The following is a 27,855-nucleotide window of genomic DNA, read 5'->3' as shown; positions in this document are numbered from 1 at the left end:
GTGGAACAAATAAATCTGCTCTTTCCATTCGTAAACTGTCACTTGGAAAGGCTGTTAACCAGGTGCATGCTTTCCTATGATTCTAAGATTCATATAATTCTAAGATTTTCTAGCCTCTTCAGTAAGGTGGAGGCATCACAGCATGGGCTTGCATGGCTGCTTTTGGAATGGGCTCACTAATCTTTCTTGATGATGTTTCTTATAGGTAGTAGCAGAAAGAATTCACAAGCCTACAGAAAAATTCTCTCTGCCAATTTACAGAGGGAATGTAGTCTAATTTTAATTAGGAAGAACTTCATTATGCAGCAAGACAGTTACCCAAAACATACTGCAAGTGGTCAGCGTAGGGTTCTCTTTTAGCAGCTGTAGCCAGTCAGCAGCCTGTCCATGTTGTCCACCCTCACACACACACACACACACACACACATACAAACACATACCCACACACACACTAACAGCAGGCCATGTAACCATGCAACTAAATTAAGACAATTTCCAGGAGCGGCGGGTCCCCACTGCCCAGGGTATCTTAAGATTCTTGGTCTCCAGGAGATAAATTAGTAAAAGTCAAACATGTCCCAAATGTATGCTGAGGTTAGACTATGACTGGTGTCCTCATAGGCCCTGCATGCATCAGGGGTCCACTGGAACTGGCCCTGGCACTTTTTTGTGAGGGCAGTGAGGTTCGAGATTTTCTAAAATATGGTAAGCACAGAAAGCAAAAACAGTAAACTAGTAAACTAGTAAATATGACCTACCTTTGTAGGAAAACCAGAAAAAAATGGCACAGCTGTGTGATGATTTGCACATGCGGTTAGCAGCTTTGTATGCTAATTGGTGGATTAGAAGCTTCCTTTACTTATTAGCTACCATAGCCTCGCAACTCCAGTGCTAAAACTAAAGAAGCAAACTTCAGACGCCAAACATGTCTTGGCTGATCGACTACATTTAGGGTCAAAATTGAGGAATTTGGTTTTCTGTTGATCTATTATATTAAATATGAATTATAACTGTAGCCTGTTGTGCCCTATGAGAGTAATTGAAATTAATAAGTATTTCAAAAAAAAGGCTGAGCAAGTTAAGGTTGAAGTTTGGTTTAATTTTCAGTCAGTGGTCAGCGTGGAGCTGTGAGGCAATATTTAATGTGAGAAAACTGCCCCGTTACTGCTTTTGGACAAGAAAACGATGAGCCACTGTGTTTTGGGTGTAAGTGAGAAAGCAATCGTATATACTGATATCCTTTCATAGTGACAGAGACAGAAAGAGCTCTCGCCACACCCTGAGAGTTTAAATAGTTTTAAAAGTATAGCTTATATAAAATAATAACAATAATAATGTCTATGATACCTATAATTAGTAGTCATGCTCATTTAAAAGATTAATATAAAAATATTTATTTTATTAATTATTATATTGTATAATGATTATTAATATTAATTATTACTAGTTGACTTAATATTAATTATTACTTGTTGAACAGTGAGCAAGTAAGTAGCCCTATAGTGCCACCTAGTGCTCCAAAGGGCATCAACAAGCTGGCATCCAGCTCTGTAGCACTGCCAAATACCCCAGAGGGCCCCAAAAGCCTAGTGCCCAGCTTCCTAGTGCCACCTAGTACTCTAGTACCCTTACACTGCTTAGTGCCACATTATATAGTGGTCCGGTGGGCATATAAAAGCTGGCACCCAGCACCCTAGTTTGGTCTTATTGCCCAGTGGACACTAACAGTCCAGCTTCATAGTGCTGCCTGGTGCTTACAGGCCAGTGAACTCCATTTCACCTTGAAAAGGAGATCAAAGAGGAGAGATCTAAACTAGCCTGTTGATTTCCTCACATGGTGGTGCAATGGAGACACCCATTTAACAAGCTGACCTTATAAGTAGACTTGCATATTAAAACTATGCAAACTAGAAATCAGGTAGTCTGGCTCACTTATACACTGAAATAAACTCTACATAACAACATTGTGCCGCTGGATCATAATGAGTGTGCACATGTGTGCTGGTGTGAGGAGCTGGAATGAATTACAGCCATTATAGATTTTATGAATGCTGAGAGTTTATTTTGTTTTGAACAGTCAGAAACAGTATTTCACACAGATTAATTTGTGTTCTAAGACAGTATAATGCTTATCTAATGCTTAATCTGCTTTAAAAGAAGTGAAAAAAGAAAGGAAAGGAATCAGAGGAAAAGGATAATAAAAGTTTTTTTGGCCAGAACTTCCTTCTTGAGGTTTTCAAGATTCTGTCTCTCTCCAGTCTGTAGAAAAACAACATTGAACAGAATTAATTCACATGCTACTCCTTAATGTTGTATTATAGCTAGAGATACAGCATATTCATTGATGTAGTTCAGTTATAATTCTAGAGATCCCATCTCAGCTCCAGGAGATTCACTGACCTGCAAAGTTCAGATTCAACTGGAATCACTAAAACTACTTCTATACACAATTCAAACTGTTAAAAGGAATGTGACTTACTATAAAACATTTTTGGGTCACAAGAGCAATTGTGCACAGCTACAGTGACATGAAAAAACGGCACGAGTAATTAGATTTTCAATGGCCATAAAATGTTATGCATACTTCATCTGCATTACATTTTCTTCAGTGCCTGAAACAGGAAGCTGGAGCTGAACTCAACAGTGTAGATCTGTGTGGATGAGGACTGACAACTTTAATGACGTTATACCTTTAAACCACAGGGTAGTAAGCATATGTGGCAATACCACACTGGTTCCTCTTGTTCCTGGACATCTTGATGTAGCCTCTATTACCCCACACAGTACCCCAGCTGCAAAATAAATTACTGTCAGTGTTGGGTATTTATTTTTGCCTTCTTATTAAAGCACAATACTCTTCCAGACTATGTTTCACATCTGTTTATGCTTCATACATGCACTGTAACACCCCAGTTAACTCTCCAGCTGCAAAGTAAATGTTGGATATTCATCTTTGTCTCCTGACTAAATTAATTTTCCCCTTCTGCAGGGGTCACAACCAAATGTGAAGAAGAGCCATTTAGTCCTTTCAACAAAAATCATACCACCTTGGGAGCCACAACTTCTTATGTCCATTTTACCATCTTGGCTTTAAATATGTCTCAGTATGTGCTAAAGCTCTAGTATAGACTAAAAAAATAACATTAATATAAACAAAAATGCAGAAATACTAATATTTAGCTATTTTAAATAGCTAAATATTAAATATTTCTAAATATTTTAGAAATATTTAATATTTAGCTCAGCTATAGCTGCTTTCTCGTATCTCCGGCAGGAAACTGTTCCACAAAAGTTGTCTCTTGTAAAATGTCTGTGAACGTTCAACTTTTTGCGAGGCTAAAGTCGTTTCTCATTTGCCAACTTCTTGTTCGAATTTTCCGTTACATCTTAGATGAGGCAGCAGTTACATTCTGCTGTTTCAGGCACCATTTAAGATGTAAGAAGAAAATTTGAACAAGAAGCTGGCGAATGAGAAGCTGATTTCAGCTTCATGACTATATGATGTTTTACAGTTTCTTGTGGTAGATTAAATGTATGAGGAAACCAGCTGGAGTGATTATAAACACAAATGGGCCTATTTCACCAGGAGTTGTGATTACTTCCTACTACTTTAAGCGTTAGCAGGGTAAAACTAACTTCCACTCCATATAACTACTGCAGAAGCGATGACTAAATGTTATAGTAATGTACTATAATGCTCACACACTGGGCTACAACAGACATATCTTTGTTTTCGTGCACCGTCATGACAAATAGTGAGAATAGGAAGTGAATGGAAGCACTGATTTAACCTTAAACAGAGCTAAAATGCTGTATGTGTGGTGTCGCCCTGCAGCTGCCTCACATCAAGTAGTCTCTCTGTCTTTGTACAGCAGCCATTTCTGTATTATTTCTGTTTTCAAAAGAAAGAAGAACTTTTCTATGTAGCATGAATTTGGTAGACTTTGTTTAGATGTACCTAGCTATGCTACAAGCCATTGCTAACTGTAGCTGTATTCCTAAACAAGGAAGCTAGTTTTCATTAGCTGCTGGCACCAGCTGGCTAACGTGTGACATATTTATAGTATGCCAGTGATTTCTGATTTATATGTAGAGTCTATTTGACAGACCTCATTTAAACTCTCTTTTAGCTTATGGTAGGCTAGCTAATTAACAACTGTATTCTGATAGCCTACCATAAGCTCGAAGAGAGTCTAAATGAGGTCATTAGCAGGAACACCAGCTTCATATGAGTTGCAAACTTTAAAGCTAGCTGGCTAGCTATGTTAGCGAACTGCCAAACAGCATCATTCCTTTAGTTTCATTGCAATTTCTGAAGCAATACTTCAGATAACATCCACCTTTCACTGCTCAATCAAAAATGTCACTCCCAGCTAACTTGTATCTTAGCATTGAGGTAATGCTGTGACATTCTGATTTCCATTTTCTGACATAGCTAGCTAGTTGTTTGTAATCTGGGAAGAGCCATCTATGTAAGGTCTCTGATGTGTCAGCTAACATTAGCTATTTGAATCTAGCTGGTTATGTAAGAATTATTTTGTTGACTGTTTATTGCCTGCATTAGTTTTTTAACGTAGAAAATTCACTGGTGATGCAGGAAGCTGCTTGATGTTAGCTGGGTAATCCAGTTTGGGATAGCTGTTGTTAGCAATGACTTCTGGCCAGCATAGCTAGCTTAATATAAACAGAGTCTATCAAATTCATACTAAATATAAAAGTTCTTCTTTCTTTTTTCAACAGAAAAATTACAGAACTCACACTTTGTACAACAACACAGAGACTGCAGTAAAAGCAAGGCTATCACACACAAACAGCATTTAGCTCTGTTTACAGTTAAATCAGTGCTCCTATCCACTACTTTATCTCGCTGTTTGTCATGATAGTGCAGGAAATCTAAAATATCGCTGTTGTAGCTCAGTGTTTGAGCATTAATGTACACTAGTATAACATTTTGCCATCACTTCTGCAGTAGTTATATGGAAATTGAGTTTTACCCTGCTAATGCTTAAATAGGAAAAAATCATGACTCATTGCTAGACAAGATTGTTGTCTGTATTGTGTCCAGCATTTAAGAATATTTATTGTTAAAACTGTTTGAATGATCAGCAGAGCTTCATTTTACTGAAAAGGATGATTATTTTATTTTTACCTAAAAATCTAATTCTACTGTGGATCCACAACAGGGCAGTAAAAGAGCCACATGCGGCTCCTGAGCCGAATGTTGCCGACCCCTTCCCTATTGTGTCCCTGACAGTAATGTGATCAGGAATTGTCTTTGTGATGTTTACCTGTTCTTGACCAGCCAGTAGTCCTTTCCATGTTGGTCAGTGCCGTAACCAACAACCAGGACAGCATGAGTCACCTTAGTGGTGCTGCAGGCTGGCTCATCATACACACCTGCAAATTGAGGTTAGAGGCACCCAGAGGAGAAACATTTTATCATTCAAAAATAAACTGGCTTGATATTCAGATCAGACATACATCATTTGAGTGACAAAAATGGATTCTGGAAACCATGTTAATATTAATTTAGGCAAATATATTAGGCATCTCGATGGTAAAGGATTAGATTTTCATGTCTAATAAGAAGGAGGTCTTAGCAGCAAAAGCTTCAGATGACCTAATGCTAAATAATCAATGAGCAATGTACATTTGGTACTGAGAAGGACTCACCATCTTTAATGTGAGGTTTGTCAGCAAACTTTAACAAAACAATATAAAGAATGGCATGTGTACGAGTGCATTAATATTTATCTTGATACATAATGTTTTTAATCCCAAATGTGAGCGCTCTACAGTCCTCTTTAATCTGGTAACTGTCAGCCACTAAGCTAAGAAAAGTTAACTAATTAGTTAACAGATCTTAATATTCAGTGTAAGTCTGCCTGTTAGTAGTTTGTGAGCTGTGAGTTTGATCTTCCAAAACATTTTCACTTTCAGGAATTAAAAGAAATGAAATGAAATAAAAACAGCTCCAGATGATCAGGATAGTGTGAGTCAAACATTGTATTCTCTTCTCTGACACCTTTCCACCATTTCTTACTCTAATCATTCTGATTTCTTTCCACTGCTGTTGTCACAGCACATTTATTCTGAAGTGTTCTTCCTTTTTTGACAGAGGAAGAAATGTTTAGAGACATTTGTGATTGGGAAAATCACTATGTTGCAAGTAGTCAATTTCTTCATATATGCCTCGACAAAGACAGAATATGGTCGAGAGTACACGTGGGACTGTTTTCTGAGGATTACCTGACTTGTAGAACTGGAAGCTGTGTTGGGAGACATCTATAGCTACAGAAATAGGTCCGATTGTGGCCAAAGCATTCTTCAGAGCGTTTTCTGTGTGCTGCACCTTTCTATAGCCGGAGCACTTAGCCCAAGCTCTCTGATTTCTAAACTTGCACTGCCCTTCCTGAAGAGAGATGGAAACAATTAGGATGGATTGCTAACTCTCTGGTTCAAAGTTCAAAAAGATACTTTCAAAAAATTTCCAAACTTTTCCCTTCATCCCAAATGTAGATGAACTGTAACAAAACAAAAAAAAATTCACTGGAGCTATAAGGCAACTAAGACCCCACCAATTAGCACTGTGCAAACTGCATGCCAAATCATCACAAAGCTGTTTGCTAAACTGTTATAAAAATGGGCAAAAATGTATGGACATAAGCAAATTTCAGACAATCACGATATCTTAGCTGATCAACTACATTTGGTATACGGACAAATTTATTTATTTTTAATTAAAATTTTGGGATTATTAACAACTGAAGCCTCACCTTGGCCTGATATGGATAAGTGTATGCTGTCTCCAGGCCTCCACTGGACTTGATGTATTCGAAGGCCCAGTGCGGCCAACCACCTTGACAGCCATGGTTTCTATAACTCCCGGAGCAGTCCACCAGCTGCTGTTCACTTAAGCTTACCAGCTTCTTTGTCTTCTTGAACATCTGACCCTCTAGTGCCCCCGTCTGAGAGAGAGACAGATGACATGGACAAACACCACATTTTGAGACTCCTGAGCCACTCTTGGCTGGCTATTTTGAACACCTCGCTGTTTCAATCCTGTAGGAATCAATGACCAAATCTTTCTATAAGACCCAATCTGAATATTAATAAGCAGTGTAAGAGACTAATATCTGCATTTCATGTTCTAGCTTTTCCTGCAGAATAAAAAATATTTCAGATTGACTTTGGTTCTTTAAGTTGGGTCTAATTAAAAACCGAAGGGCCATCCCAGTACAACAATGTGGCACAAGACCCAGCAGGAAGGCGGGGCCCAACTACCCAGCTACCCAGCGGCGACGTACCTCGGCGAAGAGGGCAGGGAGAGAGATGCGAGTGTGGAGGGGGCAGAGCGCAAAGCCCGAGCTCCGCTGAGGGGAGGAGGACGGTGCCAGCTACAAGAGGCACGAGCAAGTCCCGATGTCCGCTGCCCGAGCCAGGGCGGCCCTGACACGCAGTGAGGCCGTTTCAATACACATCACGTTCGACCCAGGCGGCCGAGGTGCAAGTTGGGGGCGGTGACGGGGAGGCGGAGTGGCAAGCTCTCGTTCCCTCTCGGCTCAGGGCACCTTTTAAAAAAGCTGAGAGGGAACAGAACAAGAGAGAGAGGGACAAGCAGCAGCAGAGAACTAAGGAGCTGAAAAGCTTGAGTAAAAAGACTGAAAAGTCTAGTTCGTTGAAAGCCACTGAAAAGTGGCCAGCTTAGCAGAGCTTTGATTATTTGGTTTTGTTTGCTTTGTGTTTATTTGGGAAATAAAATATGGCTGCTGCAACACTGAACCCTGCCTCTAGCGTCCTCCTTGAGCCCAGGTAGCACATGCCATGCTACAAACAACCAGCTCAAAAGGTACGTTTACTTGCACTGTCACACATTTTTGGCCTTACCACTCACTGCTACTTCAACTAATCCCTCCATCCTGTTCTCCCTCTACCTGTCCTTCTTTAACTTACCGCACTGAAGGCCCAGCAGGAGCCACAGTGACTTTGGTCCTTAACTCTGGTCACATAGCCCCAAGCCCTCCAGTCCACATTCCTGGATTGAGCAGCACCCTCTTCCTGTTGAAGGAATGTACTTTCACTCTCGATCTCTGACTCATTGAAGGATCCCAGGCAGCCCTTAAACATCTGCTGGTACTCCTGATTGTCCTGTTGGAGAAGAAGATGGTGAGAGGATTGTGACAATCCAGATATCAAGAATGTTTACTGAACAGCACATAATAAACAGAGCTGAAGAAAAGATTCAGTGAACCGTGTATATAAGATCTCACCATATCTGCAAAGCGGTTCATGCCGAGTCTGTAACTTTTGAGGCCCTGGTCAGCCAGCATGTTGTGCTCCAGGATCAACTTACGATTGTCCAGCCAGATGATCTTACGCTGAGACTCTTCTTCAACTGAACCATAACTCTTACCTAAGAGGAAACATTTTTTATGCTGAGGAGGAAATGGGCCTGAACACATCACGAAAAAGTATAAGCTGCAAGTAAAAAAGTAAAAGTTTCAGGTTCTTTAGATTGATGGAGAATGTGCTGTAGGTGGTTCTATATAGAACCTTTTTGAAAAAGGTTCGATATGGCATCAAAAAGGATTCTTCTATAGTTTCTATGTCAAGCCTGCAATGATAGAAGAACCCTTTTGGTGCTATATAGAACCTTTTTTAAAAAGGTTCTATAGAATCATATACAACACATCAATCTGAAGAACCATTTCATCATGCAAAGAACCCTTTAATCATGCAAAGGGTTCGTTGAGTGTTCATGGTTCTGTATAGAACCATTTTCTTTACTAAAGAACCCTTGAAGAACCATCATTTTCAAGAATGTATTTCATGGGGAAGCCGTGTTTAGTGTGTGCATGTCTTTTGAATGCACCTCAAGTTCAGCCTACAGCCTGTTCAGCCAATAGACCACTGAAGTCATGTCATCATTTTGTGGTTGGTGCTACGCTTTTAAACACATATAGGGAAATCTGGATCTAAAAAGATTTTATCTATAATAAGAATGAATGAACTTTTTTAAAACTGCATCTGTCACATCCTTTTGTAATCAAAAATGTTCCAAAGGTGATCATTTTTGTCCTATGAATTTCACTGGATCCTCTGAATTATGAGGTCTTTAAAGAGTCAAAGAGACTGGTTTACCTGATAGAGCTACAGAATATGGACAAAAGTATTGGGACACCTGCCTTCCGCCCAATGACGGCTGGGATAGGCTCCAGCACCCCACCACGACCCAGAAGGAAAAGCGGTTTAGATGATGTATGTATGTATGTATGTATTGGGACACCAACACATTACACCTACAAGGAGCTTTTATGAATCTCACTCTAAATCCATTGGCATTAATATGGAGTTGTTCCCCCTTTGCAGCTATAATAGCTTCCATTCTTCTGGGAAGTTTTCTACAGAAAAATCATGCTGGAACAGAAAAGGGCCTTCCCCAAACTGTTCCCACTACACACATGCAATTCTGGCTGAGATGTTGTTCCTCATAGGTGCTTCCATTTCATAATAATAGTACTTACAGTTGACAGGGGCAGATCTAGCAGGGCAGAAATTTCACTGTTTAAAGTCACTGAGCTCTTCAGTGCGACCCATTCTACTGCCAGTGTTTGTCTATGGAGACTGCAAGGCTATGTGCTTAATTTAATCCACCTGTTAGCAATGGGTGTGGCTGAAACACCCGAACTCAATAATTAGGAGGGGTGTCCCAATGCCTTGTCCATATAGTATACATTTGATATTATCATCTACCTTGTACTACCTTGTAATTCAGAGGATCCAGTGATATATGGGAGGAATATTTACACAAGACAAAATGCTTGATCTGAAGAACCATTTCACCGTGCAGAGAACCCTTTAATCATGGAAAGGGTTTTTGGGTGTTAGTGGTTCTATACAAACAAAGCAAACAAATAAACACTTACCAAACAAATAAACACACTGCTCGAATAAAGAGACTTTAAAATCCAATTCTTTCAGATATATACTGCTATTCTAAATAATATATGTGATTTTAGTCTAATGCCTCTACCTGATGGAGAGTTGTTCGTGAAAAAAAGAAGCAGATGTGATGTAAATTTCTCACCAAACTGCTGTTTCCAGGCGTTGAACTCCAGATCCTCCACAGAGACACTAGCTGCACTTGTGGCCACAACCACAAGAGCAGCGACAGCAAGCAAAACCCTCATTCTGCACAGAGTAAGAATGAACAGAATAATTACCTACACTGTAAATAATTTCAGATTAAGGGAAATAAACAAATACTGTTTAAAAATGTAATAATCCTTCAAATTTAGATCACATAAACTCAATGAATCATATTCTCAACCTCTTATTTCTTTTCACAATGCCATGTAGTTTCTGTCCTGCATTAATGTTGTGAAATGAGTGATCAGATAAACTACAGGATACAGTAAGAAAGCCATATCATATAAACACTGTTCAGCTGTGATGCTGGAATGCATCCAAGCTTTAGGCTTAAAAACAGCATTTTCACCGCTGTTAGTGTGTGCCTACACTGAAAAAAAGAAGTTTTAACTTTAAAGAGTTAGTGTTTGGGCTGCCATAAATTTTGAGTTAATTAAACTTACAGGAGCAGATACAGATTAATAAAGATTTCTGTTCTGTTAAGTTACTTTTAGAAGTTCAATTAAAATCTAAAAACAACAGGCATTTTCAAATTACATCAAAAACAGAAAAATGACAAAAATGAAGACACCATATAATTTTTCTTTTTATTTATTATTATTATTATTATTATTGTTATTATTAATCATTTCCTAATGTTATTTAATGTCATTTTCGAAATATTATATATATATATATATATATATATATATATATAATATATATATATATTATCTGATAATTTAATTATCTGAATCCCTAAAATGTGTAAAAACTACAAGCATGTTCTTCTGAAATTTATTTATTTATTTATTTATTTATTTATTTATTCATTTATTTAGCTAGTTAGTTAGTTATTTAGTTAGTTAGTTAGTCATTTTAGGCCTTCAGACAAGACATGATGATTTCTGTGAAATAAAAATGAACAGGTCTATACTGTTCAGTTCATTTTTCTAAAAGAGAATCATCAGTCTTGTTGTATTTAAACTCTATAATTATTGTAGTTATAAGCTTATTTCACTGTTAAGTTAGTAAATTTGTTGTATTGCCTTCATTGTGGAGCTGGACCAAAGGCCTTACACTACCTACATAATTAGCTAGTGACAACGGAATCACACTTTGATTTACAATAGAATCATGCAATCCAAAGAGGTGTCGATGTAAATGGAGGGTTGAAAAACAAAACTTATCTTTTCGAGAGACATTAGTGAAAAGTAGTGGTCAAATAGCAGTGAATAGCAGTGGTCAAATCACCATTGGTCAGTGGCCAAATCAACAATTTGGTACATTCTCAAACAGAAGGAGCTGGTGAGCTCAACAACACCAAAAACCTGGAAGACCATGGAAGTCAATTAAAGTGGATGATGATATTTTTCTTTCTGTTGTGAAGAAAAACCCATTCACAATATCAAGTTATCAATTATCAAAGTCTACAATCAAAAGACTCCTTCATGAAGGTAAATACAGAGGCTTTACTTCACAATCTAACTTGCTAACAATCAAGAAGAGAAAGGCCAGATTAGACTTTGCTAGAAAACATCTAAAAAAAGTCTGCCCAGTTCTGGAACAAGATTCTTTTGACAGATGAAGCCATAATTAACTTGCACCAGAATGATGGGAAGAGAAGTGAAAAAAAAGAAGGGGTCATGATCCAAAGCATACCACATCATCTGTGAAACATGGTGGAGGTAGTGTTATAACATGGGCATGTATGGTTGCCAATGGAACTGGGTAACCAGTGTTTATTGATGCTGTAACTGCTGATAGATGTGGCAGGATGAATTCTGAAGTGTATAGAGCTACATTTTCTGCTCAGATTGAGTCAAATACTGCACAAATGACAGGACAGTGCTTCATGGTACAGATGAATATTAACCAAAAATTTACTGTGAAAATAAGCCAAGAGCTTCTTAAGACAAAGAAATAGAATATTCTTAGATGGCTGAGTCAATCGCCTGATTTTGACCCAATTGACCACCCTCTTCACTTACTGAAGACAAAACTGGATGTCTGTAATTCTTTTCTGTGTGGAGTTTGCATGTTTTCCAGTGTCAGTGTGGGTTTCCTTCCACAGTCCAAAGACATGCATGATAAGTGACTTAGAAAATGTGTGTGTGTGTGTGTGTGTGTGTGTGTGTCACTGTCCAAATACATATGGACTTGACTGTAACACTGTGAATATATAATTTATTTACTATGCTTATGTGTTAATTTTTCAAAGAAGTCACACAAAGCAAAGTAGTGTAGTATCAATCAAAAGTATGATGCATGGAAAGCAGGCTGACAAATGTGGCTAAAATAAGGAGAGATTATAAAAAAGGTGTTTGAATTTTAAGGAAGGGACAACATTTGATAGTCTGCTGCTCACTAGACCGGGGGTTATGAAGCCGTGTTTAACGTGAGAAAACTGCCCCGTTACTGCTTTTGGACAATAAAACAACAAGTGATGAGTCACTGTGTGTAGGTGAGAAAACCACCATGTATACTGATATCCTTTCATGGTGAGAGTGACAGAGACAGAAAGAGCTCTCTCCACACCTTGAGAGTTTAAATGGTTTTAAAATTATAGCTTAATAGTATAAAATGATAAAATAACAATAATAATGTCTATGGCTCTGATATAGTTAGTAGAAATGCTCATTAAAAATATGAACATAATATCAATTTTATTATTACATTTTATAGGTAATCATTAACATAATAATTATTACTTATTGACTGGCCCAGAAGACACCAGTGAGCAAGTAAGTAGCTCTATAGTGCCACCTAGTGCTCCAAAGGGCATCAACAAGCTGGTATCAAGCTCTGTAGCACTACCAAATACCCCAGAGGGCCCCCAAAGCCTAGTGCCCATCTTCCTAGCGCCACCTAATACTCTAGTACCCTTATACTGCTCAGTGCCTCTGCACCCAAACATTGCATAGTGCTCCGGTGGGCATGTAAAAGCTGGCACCCAGCACCCTAGTTCGGTCTTATTGCCCAGTGGACACTAACAGTCCAGCTTCATAGTGCTGCCTAGTGCTTACAGGCCAGTGAACTGTAGTTCCATTTCACCTTAAAAAGGAGATCAAAGAGGAGAGATCTAAACTAGCCTGTTGGTTTGCACATATGGTGGTGTCATTTAAAAAGCTGACCTAATAAGAAGACTTGCATATTAAAACGATTTAAACTAGAAATCAGGTAGTCTGGCTCACTTATACACTGAAATAAACTCTACATAACAACATTGTGCCGCTGGATCATAATAAGTGTGTACGTGTGTGCTGGTGTGAGGAGCTGGAATAAATTACAGCCATCATAGATTTTATGAATGCTGATAGTTTATTTTGTTTTTGAGCAGTCAGAAACAGGAATATTTCACACTTCATTCATTTGTATTTTTAGAAAGTATAATGCTTATCTAATGCTTAATCTGCTTTAAAAGAAGTGAAAAAAGAAAGGAAAGGTAATCAGAGGAAAAGGAAAGTAAAGGAAACATTTTTTTTTGGCCAGAACTTCCTTCCTGAGGTTTTCAAGATTCTGTCTCTCTCCAGTCTGTAGAAAAACAACATGTAACAGAATTAATTCACATGCTACTCATTAATGTTGTATTATAGCTAGAGATACAGCATATTCATTGATGTAGTTCAGTTCTAATTCTAGAGATCCCATCTCAGTTCCAGGAGATCCACTGACCTGAAGTTCAGATTCAACTGGAATCACTAAAACGTCTTCTATACACAATACAAACTGTTAGGGAATGTGATTAACTATAAAACATTTTTGGGTCACAAGAGCAATTGTGCACAGCTACAGTGACGTGAAAAACAGCACAAGTAACTCGATTTTCAATGGCCATTCAAACTCTTAATTACTGGCACACTACATCTGCATTACATTTTCTTCAGCATCTGAAACAGGAAGCTGGAGCTGAACTCAACAGTGTAGATCTGTGTGGATGAGGACTGACATTTTTAATGAAGTTATACCTTTAAACCACAGGGTAGACGGCATATGAGGCAATACCACACTGGTTCCTCTTGTTCCTGGACATCTTGATGTAGCCTTTATCACCCCACACAGTACCCCAGCTGCAAAACAAATTACTGTCAGTGTTGGGTATTTATTTTTGCCTTCTTATTAAAACACAATACTCTTCCAAACTATGTTGCACATCTATTTATGCTTCATACACGCACTGTAAACACCCCAGTTAACTCTCCAGCTGCAAAGTAAATGTGAGATATTCATCTTTGTCTTCTGACTAAATTACTTTCCCCTCCTGCAGGGGTCGCAACCCAAATGTTAAGAAGTGCCATTTAGTCCTTTCAACAAAAATCAGACCACCTTTGGAGCCACAACTTCTTATGTCCATTTTGCCATCTTGGTTGTAAATATGTCTCAGTATGTGCTAAAGTACTAGTATAGACAAAAAAAAACATTAACATAAACAAAAATGCAGACATACTTTGCTCTGCTTTAATATTTAGCTCAGCTATAGCTGCTTTCTCACATCTCCGGCAGGAAAGTGTTCCACAAAAGTTGTCTCTTGTAAAATGTCTCTTAATGTAAAATGTCTCTCAACGCTTCTCATCTGTCAACTTCTTGTTTGAATTTTCACATTACACCTGAAATGATGCAGCAGTTACATTCTGCTGCGTCAGGCACCATTTAAGGTGTAACAGGAAAATTCTAACAAAAAGCTGGCAGATGAGAAGCTGACTTCAGCTTCATGACTAGATGATGTTTGACAGTTTCTTGTGGCAGATTAAATGTATCAGGAAACCAGCTGGAGCGATTATAAAGACATCCTATTTCACAAGGAGTTGTGATTACTTCCTACTACTTAAAGTGCTAGCAGGGTAAAACTAACTTCTGCTCCATATAACTACTGCAGAAGCAATGCCTAAATGTTATAGTAATGTACTATAATGCTCACACGCTGGGCTACAACAGACATATCTTAGTTTTCGTGCACCGTCATGACAAATAGTGAGAATAGGAAGTGGATTGAAGCACTGATTTAACTTTAAACAGAGCTAAAATGCTGTATGTGTGGTGTAGCCCTGCAGCTGCCTCACATCAAGTAGTCTCTCTGTCTTTGTACAACAGCCATTTCTGTATTATTTCTGTTTTCAAAGAAAGAACTTTTATATGTAGCATGAATTTGGTAGAGTTTAAATGAGGTCATTAGCAAGAACACCAGCTTCATATGAGTAGCAAGCTTTAAAGCTAGCTGGCTAGCTATGTTAGCGATCTGCCAAACAGCATCGTTCTTTTAGTTTCATGACAATTTTTGAAGCAATACTTTAGATAACATCCACCTTTCACTGCTCAATCAAAAATGCGACTCCTAGCTGACTTAGCATTGAGATTATGCTGTGACATTTTGACTTCCATTTTCTGACATAGCTAGCTAGTTGTTTGTAATCTGGGAAGAGCCATATAAGGTCTCTGACATAATGTTTCAGCTAACACTAGCTGCTTGAATCAAGCTGATTATGTAAGAATTATTTCGTTGATGGTTTATTTCCTGCATTAGCTTTTTAAAGTTGAGTAGAAAATTCACTGGTGATGCAGAAAGCTGCTTGATGTCAGCTGGGTAATCCAGTTTGGGATAATAGCTATTGTCAGCAATGGCTTCTGGCCAGCATAGCTAGCTTAATAAAAGCAGAGTCAATCAAATTCATTCTACATATAAAAGTTCTTCTTTCTTTTTTAAACAGAAATATTACAGAAATCGCTGGCACGTTTTACAAAGACACAGAGACTGCAGTAAAAACAAGGCTATCACACACATACAGCATTTAGCTCTGTTTACAGTTAAAGCAGTGCTTCTATCCACTTCTTAATCTAACGCTTAAACTGGAAGTAATCATGACTCATTGTGAAAAGGGTCCATAAGTCTATTTGTCTTCAAATTATCGACGTTCGTCTTAAATCTCTCTCTTTGCCTTTTCTTTAGCTACTAGCTAGACAAGATTGATGTCTGTGTTGCTATGGTGACCAGCAGTCTGCCAACCTACAGGGTTAAAGGATGAACTAGCAGATATAGGCCACACTAACTCCAGTGTTTAAGACCATTTATTGTTAAAACTGTGTTAGAATGATCAGGAGAGCTTTATTTTACTGCAAAGGATGATTATTGTATTTTTACCTAAAAATCAAATTCTGCCATGGAGCCACAAAAGGGCAGTAAAAGAGTCACATGCGACCCCTTCCCTACTGTGTCCCTGACAGTAATGTGATCAGGAATTGTCTTTGTGATGTTTACCTGTTCTTGACCAGCCAGTAGTCCTTTCCATGTTGGTCAGTGCCGTAACCAACAGCCAGGACGGCGTGATTCAGCTTAGTGGTGCTGCAGGCTGGCTCATCATACACACCTGCAAGTTCAGGTTAGAAGCACCCAGAGGAGAAACATTTTATCATTTAAAAATAAACTGGCTTGATATTCAGATCAGACATACTTTAGATGAGCTAATGCTAAATAGTCAGACAGCAATGTTACATTAGGTACTGAGAAGAACTCATCATCTTTAATGTGAAGTTTGTCAGCAAACTAACAAAACAATATAAAGAATAGCATGTGTACGAGTGCATTAATATTTATCTTGATACATAATGTTTTTAATCCCAAATGTGAGCACTCAGCAGTCCTGTTTAATCTGGTAATTGTTAGCAGCTAAGCTAACTAATTAGCTAATGGATCTTAACAGTGTTCTGTAACCTTAGATCCAGTATAAATCTGCCTGTTAGTAGTTTTGACACTGAACTGTGAGTTTGGTCTTCCAAAACATTTTCACTTTCAGGAATTAAAAGAAATGAAATGAAACAAAAACAGCTCCAGATGATCAGAATAGCACAAGTCAAGCATTCTACATTGTTCACTGACACCTTTGCACCATTTCTAAATCTAATCATTCTGACTTATTTACTGCCACCATCGTTCTCACTGCAGGTTCGTTCTGAAGATTGGCTGAGGGACAAACCAATCATTATTTTGCAAATGGTCAGCTTACTCACATATGCCTCAATAAAGACAGAATATGAGTTCAGCGTGACAGTTTTCTGCAGGTTACCTGACTTGTACAACTGGAAGCTGTGAGGAGAGACATCTATAGCTACAGAAATAGGTCCGATTGTGGCCACAGCGTTCTTCAGAGCAGCTTCTGTGGGCGACACCCCTTTATAGTTGGAGCACTTAGCCCAAGCTCTCTGTTTTTTAAAGCTGCACTGCCCTTCCTGAGGAGAGATGAAAACAGTCAGGATTGGCTGCTACCCCTCTGCTTCAGTTCGAAGTTAAAAGGTTACTTTCAAAAATCAATGTTCTCACAATTTCCCCCCAAATGTAGATGAACCAAGTTTTTCACTGGAGCGATAAGGATAACAATTAAGCCCCCACAAATTAGCCCTGTGCAAACTGCATGTCAAATCATCACACACCTGTTTGCCAAACTGTTATAAAAATGTATAGACAATATTTATGCAGTTTTCACCATGCTAATGGGCAATCAGATGGCTTTCATTACTTCTTAACTCCATTAGCTTTGTAGCTCTATTGCAAAACTAAAGAAGCAAACTTGAGACAATAAAGATGTCTTAGCTGATCAACTACATTTTGTGTAAGGACAAATATATATTTTTAATTAAACTTTTGGCATTATTATCTACGGCAGCCTCACCTTGGCCTGATATGGATAGGTGTATGCTGTCTCCAGGCCTCCACTGTACATGATGTACTCGAAGGCCTTGTCCATGAAACCACCTTGACAGCCAAAGTTTCCATAACTCCCGGAGCAGTCCACCAGCTGCTGTTCACTTAAGCGTACCAGCTTCTTTGTCTTCTTGAACATCTGACCCTCTAGTGCTCCCGTCTGAGAGAGAGAGATGACAGAAACAAACACCACAGTTTGAGACTGCTGAGCCACTCTTGGCTGGATATTTTGAACACCACTGCGCTATTTCAATCCTGTAAGAATCTATGACCAAATCTTTCTAGAAGATCCAATCTGAATTTTAATAGGCAAGCTTAGGCTAGGTTTTCCTGCAGAATAAAAAATATTTCAGATTGACTTTGGTTCTTAAAGATGGGTCTAATTAAAAACTGAAGGGACATCCCAGTATAACAACCAGTTCAAAAGGTAGGTTTACTTGCACTGTCACACATTTTTGGCCGTACCGCTCAACTAATCCCTCTATCTGGTTCTCCCTCTTTACCTGTCCTTCTGTAACTCACCGCACTGAAGGCCCAGCAGGAGCCACAATGACTTTGGTCCTTAACTCTGGTCACATAGCCCCTAGCCCTCCAGTCCACATTCCTGGGCAGAGCAGCGCCCTCTACCCGTTGGAGGAATGTAGTTGCACTCTCGATCACTGACTCATTGAAGGATCCCAGGCAGCCCTTAAACATCTGCTGGTACTCCTGATTGTCCTGTTGGAGAAGAAGATGGTGAGAGGATTGTGACAATCCAGATGTCAAGAGTCTTTTCTGAACAGCACATAATAAACAGAGCTGAAGAAAACATTCAGCGAACTGTGTATGTAAGATCTCACCATGTCTGCAAAGTGGTTCATGCCGAGTCTGTAGCTTTTGAGGCCCTGGTCAGCCAGCATGTTGTGCTCCAAGACCAGCTTACGATTGTCCAGCCAGATGATCTTACGCTGAGCCTCTTCTTCAACTGAAGCATAACTCTTACCTAAGAGGAAACATTTTTTATGCTGAGGAGGAAATGGGCCTGAACACATCACGAAAATGTATAAGCTGTGAGTAAAAAAGTGAAAGTTTCAGGTTCTTCAGACTTATTGAGAATGTGCTGTAGATGGTTCTATATAGAACCTTTTTGAAAAAGGTTCTATATAGAACCTTTTTGAAAAAGGTTCTATATGGCATCAAAAAGGATTCTTCTACAGTTCCTATGTCAAGCCTGCAATGATAGAAGAACTCTTTTTGGTGCTATATAGAACCATTTTCTTTACTAAAGAACCCTTGAAGAACCATCATTTTCAAGAATGTATTTCATGGGAAAGCCGTGTTTAGTGTGTGCATGTCTTTTGAATGCACCTCAAGTTCAGCCTACAGCCCGTTCAGCCAATAGACCACTGAAGTCCTGTCATCATTTCGTGGTTGGTGCTACGCTCTTAAACACACATAAGGAAATCCGGCTCTAAAAAGATTTTATCTATGATAAGAATGAATGAACTTTTTTAAAACTGCCTCTGCTGCATCCTTTTGTAATCAAAACTTTTCCAAAGCGGATTATTTTTGTCCTATGAATTTTTTTCTTCTGAGGTCTTTAAAGAGTCAAAGATAGCCTGATAGAGCTACAGAATATGGACAAAAGTATTGGGACACCTACATATTACACCTGTAGGAGCTTTTATGAATCTCACTCTAAATCCATAGGCATTAATAAGAAGTTGCACATTTGATACTATCATCACATACTTTGGTAACTTTCAAGTGGTTTTAACCTCTTTTGATACTCTCCTGGTAATCATTGAAAAAGGCTTACAAACCAGTGATACAACCACCATAGTGATGCCAAACTGATACGCAGTAGCTTTAGCTTGCATGTAGCAATACTAGTATCATGACTTTTTAACAACCTCGTAATTCAGAGGATCCAGTGATATATGGGAGGAATATGTACACAAGACAAAATGCATGTGGTTCTGAACATTTTTATTAACGATGAGGCGCGATAGAGATGATTTCTGGAAAACTCCATTAATTTTTGCCATAGAAAAATTGAGCTTTGAGTCCAAATATGGGCCTAATGCCAACTACAAATTGACACACAACTTCAAGGGTCTATATGGAAAGTCATGCTACAGCAGGCCCCGCCCACCCAGTCTACATGGTATCGCATGCTAAATAAACTCTACCATCTGTCAGAAAAGTTTGCTTTCCTCAAACCCTGACGGCGTTCGTTTGAATTTCTAGATATTTCTGGTGTTTTGTGTTGATTAAAAAATGTTGGCTTCTGAGCTCAGATTATAATGTCCATGGTAAATAAGCACTACATATAACATATCAGCTCATCTACGTTAAAAGTAGCTGGACACTGGATGGTTTTGACAGTCTAGATCAGGGGTCTGGCCTGGCCTGGGATATTTTTAACCAGAGCCGAGGGGAGAAAGAGGGAGAAAGAGAGAGAGTACAGCACGATAGAAAGATAGATAGATAAAGACAGAGATGGCAAGTGAGAGAGAGAAAAAAGAGAGAAAGAGAGAGCATACGGCATGATAGAAAGATAAAGACAGAGAGAGCGAGTGTGAGAGAGAGAAAAAGGGAGAAAGAAAGCAGCGCAATAAAAAGATAAAGACAAATTCAGAGGGAGAGAGAAAAAGAGAGTGCAGCACAATAGAAAGATAGAAATAAAGACAGAGAGAGAGTGAGAGAGAAAGAGAGGGAAAGTGAGAGAAAGTGATGCAATAAAAAGATAGGGTGTGTGAGAGAGAGAAAGCAGGAGCGTGTGTGTGAGAGAGAGAAAAAGACAGAAAGTGGTGCAATAAAAAGATGAAGAAAGAGGGTGTGTGAGAGAGAAAGAGCAGGAGTGTGTGTGTGTGTGTGTGTGAGGGAGAGAGAGAGAGAAAGAGAGCGAGAGAGAAACAGAGAAAGTGCGAGAAAGTGGTGCAATAAAAAGATAGTCAGAGAGGGTGTGTGAGAGATAGAAAGAGCAGGAACATGAGTGTGTGTGTGAGAGAGAGAGAGAGAGAGAGAGGCGCAATGAAAAGATGAAGAAAGAGTGTGTAAGAGAGAGAAAGAGCAGGAGTGAGTGTGTGAGAGAGAGAGAAAGAGAGAGAAAGTGGTGCAATAAAAACATATAGTCAGAGAGGATGTGTGTGAGAGAGAAATAGCAGGAGCGTGTGTGTGTGTGTGTGTGTGAGAGAGAGAGAGAGAGAAAGAGAGAAAGATTCAGGCTAATCTAATACACTGTAAAAAATAATAATCATTTTAATTTATAAAAGCAAATACAGCAGCTTAAATCCAACCTGAGCTCAATGCTGTAAGTGTAAAAATATAGCTGATATTTGGCCGAGCCCTGCAGAGCTCTAACAGCGTTTATCAGGGCACAAAATGATCAGCACAGAATGTTTTGTTTCAGCTTCACCTTTTTTGCTTTAAAAATAGATTTTTGTTTGGTTTTATGAAAGAAGAATTTCAGTGAAAGACTGTTTAGCTTTAAGAATATATATAAACTACAAATAAAATGTTGAGAGGAAATGTGCAGAGGAATTTAGTAAGGACCTTAGTGGGAAAACATCTGTTTTGATACATTTTCTCATTTTCTGTTACAATTAGTGTTCATTGTCTGTGACAATCAGTGTTTTTACTCTTCTTTTCTTTTGCTTTTTTATGATGTCGTTTATGAGACATGCTGAACACGTTCTGTTCATAGAACCTCAAGTTAAATAAAAAAGTAAAAAAGTAGCAAATTCACATTTTACAGGTGAATTTACAAAAGATTCTGGAGGGACAAAAATCCTAAAACCTCCTCTGAAATGGACTGAACTGCATGTCTTTCAAGCCCATGTGGTCCAGATCACATCATGAAAGAAACAGTTTAGTCCTATTAGTGGTTGTTTTGACCAGTGTTTGATATTTTGCTGGATCTTTGTAACTTATTTTCCACCTTGCTGAAAGGATTGTTTGGATTCCTGCATGTTGTTTCAGTACATTCTTAAAAAAGATGGTCCTTCAAGGGTTCTTTAGTGAAGAAAAATGGTTTTATATAGAACCATGAACACCCAAAGAAGCCTGATTATGATTAAAGAGTTCTCTACATGGTGAAAGCGTTCTTCAGATTAATGGAGAATGTGCAGTAGACAGTGCTATATAGAACCCTTTTGAAAATGGTTCTATATAGCATTGAAATGTGTTCTTCTTTGTTACAAGCTTGACATTGTCACAATAGCAGAACCCTTTCTGGTGCTATATAGAACCATTTACAACACATTCTACATCAGTCTGAAGAACCATTTCACCATGCAGAGAACCCTTTAATCATGGAAAGGGTTTTTGGGTGTTTGTGATTCTATACAAACAAAGCAAACAATAAATATCGAATAAATAGACTTTAAAATCCAATTCTTTCATATATATACAGCTAAGTATTATAAATAATATATGTGATTTTAGTCTAATACTTCTGTCCAATGGAGAGTTGTTAATGGAGGTGGAGATTTTGTTATACAGAAGCAGATTTGATGTAGATTTCTCACCAAACTTCTGTTTCCAGGCGTTGAACTCCAGATCCTCCACAGAGACACTGGCTGCACCGGCCACAACCACAAGAGCAGCGACAGCAAGCAAAACCCTCATTCTGCACAGAGTAAGAATGAACAGAATAATTACCTACAATGTAAATAATTTCAGCCTAAGGGAAATAAACAAATACTGTTTAAAAATGTAATAATCCTTCAAATTTAGATCACATAAACTCTTTGAACCAGTATTTTTAACCTCTCATTTCTTCTCACAATGCCATGTAGTTTCTGTCCTGCATTAATGTTGGAATGTTGTGAAATGAGTGATCAGATAAAGTGTACAGGATTCAGTAAGAAAGCCATATCATATAAACACTGTTCAGCTGTGATGCTGGAATGCATTTTTCACTGCTGTTAGTGTGTGCCTACACTGAAAAAAAGAGGTTTTAACTTTAAAGAGTTAGTGTGTGGGCTGCCATAAATTGAGTTAATTAAACTTACAAATAAAGATTAATACAGATTTTTGTTCTGTTAACATACTTTTATGAGTTTAATTGAAATCCAAAAATCTAAAGACAGACTGGTGACTAACTTAAAACCCCGGCCCTTTTTTCAATAGTGCCATGTCCTGGAATTCTTTATGAATGTTTCCTGTCATCCAGGTCAAAGTCCTTACAATTTACATTTTTTAAATATGAAGTAACCATTTTTTCACGATCTATCTATCTATCTATATATATATATATATATATATATATATATATATATAGATATAGATGACTTACAGGTAAAATGTTTTTTCATATATACATATATACATATATATGGAAAAACATATTTTACCTTTAAGTCAATGGAAACAGACTTTTTTCCAAGTAAGTTTGGGTCATTTCTTTTGGTCCTTTCATCATGAAATTGACAGACAATTTAAAGGACAACAGGCATTTTCAAATTACATCAAAAACAGAAAAATACATAATATAATTTTTCTTTTTTCATTGTTATTATAATAATAATAATTTCCTAATGTTGTCTAAAGTCATTTTTGAATTATATTTATTTTTTTTAATTATCTGATTGTGTAGAATCTCTAAAAGGTGTACAAATATAAGTATGTTCTTCTTAATTTTTTTATTTATTTAGCTAGTTAGTTAGTTACTTGTCATAAAGTTCACATATCAGACAGTAGCAAGATAATTAACAAATGCTTCATTTATAATCTTACAATTTGTGCAATTTATTTCATAGTGCTTCAGTTGTTTGTATATTTACCTGCTGCCTTTTTCTGTTTCTCAAAAGTTATTTTTTCACTGCTTTGTTTTTTAGTTTAGCATTTTTCCTTCAGTGCAAATCTCTGAATGCGCTTACCTGTATCTATCTGCTCTTCAGGCGTGAAGCTCTGTGTGTGAGTGAGTGTCCTCACTGTCATTGGCTTTATGCTGACTTTATCTGATGTCATCTGTCACTCTGATCCTCATCTCTATGCTAAAGATACTGACAGATACACGCTTACCACAAACTTCAACTTTCTGAAACCAAAAAAAAAAGATGAGAACTACATGACTTCATGCATTACAGCTGCAGTGTAGAAACCTCAGGTCATTTTAGGCCTTCAGAGAAGACATGATGATTTCTGTGAAATAGAAATAAACAGGTCTATACTGTTCAGTTCATTTTTCTAAAAGAGAATCATCAGTCTTGTTGTATTTAAACTCTATAATTGTTGTAGTTATAATCTTATTTCACTGTTAAGTTAGTAAATTTGTTGTATTGCCTTCATTGTGGAGCTGGACGAAAGGCCTTACACTACTACGACATAATTAGCTAGTGACAACGGAATCACACTTTAATTTACAATGGAGACCACGCAATCCAAAGAGGTGTCGATGCAAGTGGAGGGTTGAAAAACAAAACTTACCTATCAGAGAGATAGTAGTGAAAAGTAGTGCTCAAATAGCAGTGAATAGCAGTGGTCAAATCAACAGTGGTCAGTGGCCAAATCAACAATTTGGTACATTCTTAAACAGAAGGAACTGGTGAGCTCAGCAACACCAAAAGCCTGGAAGACCATGGAAGACAATTAAAGTGGATAATGATATTTTTCTTTCTGTTGTGAAGAAAAATCCATTCACAATATCAAGTCATCAATTGACAAAGTCTACAATCAAAAGACTCCTTCATGAAGGTAAATACAGAGGCTTTACTTCACAATCTAACTTGCTAACAATCAAGAAGAGAAAGGCCAAATTAGACTTTGCTAGAAAACATCTAAAAATGTCTGCCCAGTTCTGGAACAAGATTCTTTTGACAGATGAAGCCATAATTAACTTGCACCAGAATGATGGGAAGAGAAGGGTATGGAGAAGAAAAAGAAGGGCTCATGATCCAAAGCATACATACATCATCTGTGAAACATGGTGGAGGTAGTGTTATAACATGAGCATGAAAGGTTGCCAATTGAATTGTGTAACCAGTGTTTATTGATGCTGTAACTGCTGATAGATGTGGCAGGATGAATTCTGAAGTGTATAGAGCTACATTTTCTGCTCAGATTGAGCCAAATACTGCACAAATGACAGGACAGCACTTCATGGTACAGATGAATATTAACCAAAAATTTACTGTGAAAATAAGCCAAGAGCTTCTTAAGACAAAGAAATAGAATATTCTTTGATGGCTGAGTCAGTCACCTGATTTTGACCCAATTGAGCATCCTTTTAACTTACTGAAGACTAAACTGGATTTCTGTAATTCTTTTCTGTGTGGTATTTACATGTTTTCCAGTGTCAGTGTGGGTTTCCTTCCACAGTCCAAAGACATGCATGATAAGTGACTTAGAAAATGTGTGTATGTTTGTGTGTGTGTGTGTGTGCGTGCATGTGTGTGTGCGTATCACTGTCCAAATACTTATGGACTTGACGGTAACACTATGAATATATAATTTATTTACTATGCTTATGTGTTAATTTTTCAAAGGAGTCACACAAAGCAAAGTAGGCTTGCATGGCTGCTTTTGGAATGGCCTCACTAATCTTTCTTGATGATGTTTCTTATAAAGGTAGTAGCAGAAAGAATTCACAAGCCTACAGAAACATTCTCTCCAATTCTCTCTCTGCCAATTTACAGAGGGAATGTAATCAAATTTTAATTAGGAAGAACTTCATTGTGCAGCAAGACAGTTACCCAAAACATACTGCCATCACAACAAAGGACTTCAACAGAGGAAAAAACAGAAGGTTTTAGATTGGCCAGGTCAACGAACAGATATTGATCCAGCTGAGTATGCATTTCACCGGCTTGAGGCAATTACTGAATGCAAGGGATATGCCACCAAGTGTTGTGTTTTTACTTTACTTTATGATCAACTGTTCTTATATTTTAGCTCACCTAAAAAATGTGTTGTTCGCCACCTAAGGTACCATGTTCTGTGTTGTTTAAACACACCCAGATGTAAATATCAGGAAATAAAAGCTACATTTTTATTGTCATCTATTTATCTTTTGATCTTAATCCTTGCGTGGATTACTCAGTGGTCTTGTGGACCCACTGCATTATTGTTTTTATTTTTTTTTCAAATCAATACAGCCATAACAATTTATGTTAAAAATACCAGATGTTTAAAATATCACAAATGGTCAGCGTAGGGTTCTCCTTTAGCAGCTGTAGCCAGTCAGCAGCCTGTCCATGTTGTCCACCCTAACACACACACACATATATACGAACACATACACACACAAACTAACAGCAGGCCATGTAACCACGTAACTGACTCAGGCCTCCAGGGGCTGACAGAAGGCCTTCCAAAATGGCTCACTAACATGTAGTTTCCAATGTGCCCCCTGGGAATTATGCTCATCCCAGAGTGCCTTCTGAATAACACTGGAACTGGAACTGGCCCTGGCACTTTTTTTGTGAGGGCAGTGAGAGGGGAGATTTTCTAAAATATCACAAAGATGCTAAGCACAGAAAGCAAAAACAGTAAATTTGTAAATATGACCTACCTTTGTAGGAAAACCAGAAAAAAATGGCACAGCTGTGTGATGATTTGCACATGCGGTTAGCAGCTTTGTATGCTAATTGGTGGATTATAAGCTTCCTATACTTATTAGCTGCCATATCCTTGTAACTCCAGTGCTAAAACTAAAGAAGCGAACTTCAGGCGCCAAACATGTCTTGGCTGATCGACTACATTCAGGGTCAAAACTTGAGGAATTTGGTTTTCTGCTGATCTATTATATTAAATATTAATTATAACTGTAAGCCTGTTGTGCCCTATGGGATTAGCGGAAATTAATAAATACTTGCTGACTGTAGTTAAAAAAAAGGCTGAGCAAGTTAAGGTTGAAATTTGGTTTCATTTTCAGTCAGTGGTCAGCATGGAATTGTGAGGCAATATTTAATGTGAGAAAACTGCCCCGTTACTGCTTTTGGGCAATAAAACAACAAGTGGTGAGTCACTGTGTGTAGGTGAGAAAACCATCATATATACTGATATCCTTTCATGGTGAGAGTGACAAAGACAGAAAGAGCTCTCGCCACACCCTGAGAGTTTAAATAGTTTTAAAAGTATAGCTTAATAGTATAAAGTGATAATAATAATAATGTCTGTGGCACTAATATAGTTAGTAGAAATGCTCATTAAGATTAAATATCAATTGTATTAATTATTACATTGTATAGGTAATTATTACCATAATAATTATTACTTATTGGCTGGACCAGAAGACACCAGTGAGCAAGTAAGTAGCCCTATAGTGCCACCTAGTGCTCCAAAGGGCATCACCAAGCTGGCATCTGGCTCTGTAGCACTACCAAATACCCCAGAGGGCCACAAAAGCCTAGTGCCCAGCTTCCTAGCACCACCTAGTACTCTAGTACCCTTACACTGCTTAGTGCCTCTGCACCCAAACATTGTATAGTGCCCTGGAGGTCATGTAAAAGCTGGAACCCAGCACCCTAGTTTGGTCTTATTGCCCAGTGGACACTAACAGTCCAGCTTCATAGGCTTGCCTAGTGCTTACAGGCCAGTGAACTCCATTTCACCTTGAAAAGGAGATCAAAGAGGAGAAATCTAAACTAGCCTGTTGGTTTCCTCACATGGTGGTGAAATGGAGACATCCATTTAACAAGCAGACCTCATAAGTAGACGTATTAAAACTATGCAAACTAGAAATCAGGTAGTCTGGCTCACTTATACACTGAAATAAACTATACATAACAACATTGTGGATCATAATGAGTGTGCACATGTGTGCTGGTGTGAGGAGCTGGAATGAATTACAGCCATTATAGATTTTATGAATGCTGAGAGTTTATTTTGTTTTGAACAGTCAGAAACAGTATTTCACACTGAGATTAATTTGTGTTTTAAGACAGTACAATGCTTATCTAATGCTTAATCTGCTTTAAAAGAAGTGAAAAAAGAAAGGAAAGGAATCAGAGGAAAAGGATAATAAAAGTTCTTTGGCCAGAACTTCCTTCTTGAGGTTTTCAAGATTCTGTCTCTCTCCAGTCTGTAGAAAAACAACATTTGAACAG

At 38.1% G+C, this 27,855-nt stretch overlaps 2 protein-coding genes across 2 annotated transcripts; both read right to left on the bottom strand.

The window, feature by feature from the left end:
- Positions 1 to 2,204: 2,204 nt before the first annotated feature.
- LOC118823560 (cathepsin L1-like) lies at positions 2,205 to 10,190 on the bottom strand. Its single transcript, XM_036593252.1, has 8 exons — positions 10,088 to 10,190; positions 8,271 to 8,413; positions 7,954 to 8,148; positions 6,777 to 6,968; positions 6,250 to 6,412; positions 5,289 to 5,397; positions 2,691 to 2,792; positions 2,205 to 2,259 (listed from the first exon to the last, which is right to left on the bottom strand). Exons 1-7 carry the CDS (start codon positions 10,188 to 10,190, stop codon positions 2,693 to 2,695), a joined length of 1,005 nt encoding a protein of 334 aa, XP_036449145.1. The 3' UTR covers positions 2,205 to 2,259; positions 2,691 to 2,692.
- A 3,241-nt stretch (positions 10,191 to 13,431) lies between these two features.
- On the bottom strand, positions 13,432 to 23,778 carry LOC118823548 (cathepsin L1-like). The gene is made up of 9 exons (XM_036593239.1): positions 23,686 to 23,778; positions 22,333 to 22,433; positions 18,661 to 18,803; positions 18,344 to 18,538; positions 17,790 to 17,981; positions 17,187 to 17,349; positions 16,382 to 16,490; positions 14,097 to 14,198; positions 13,432 to 13,662 (listed from the first exon to the last, which is right to left on the bottom strand). Exons 2-8 carry the CDS (start codon positions 22,430 to 22,432, stop codon positions 14,099 to 14,101), a joined length of 1,002 nt encoding a protein of 333 aa, XP_036449132.1. The 5' UTR covers position 22,433; positions 23,686 to 23,778; the 3' UTR covers positions 13,432 to 13,662; positions 14,097 to 14,098.
- Between the last annotated feature and the right edge of the window lie 4,077 nt (positions 23,779 to 27,855).

The sequence above is a fragment of the Colossoma macropomum genome, unplaced genomic scaffold, assembly GCF_904425465.1.
Source record: "Colossoma macropomum unplaced genomic scaffold, Colossoma_macropomum, whole genome shotgun sequence".
NCBI lineage: Eukaryota > Metazoa > Chordata > Actinopteri > Characiformes > Serrasalmidae > Colossoma > Colossoma macropomum.
This window is presented reverse-complemented; position numbering and strand designations above follow the sequence as displayed.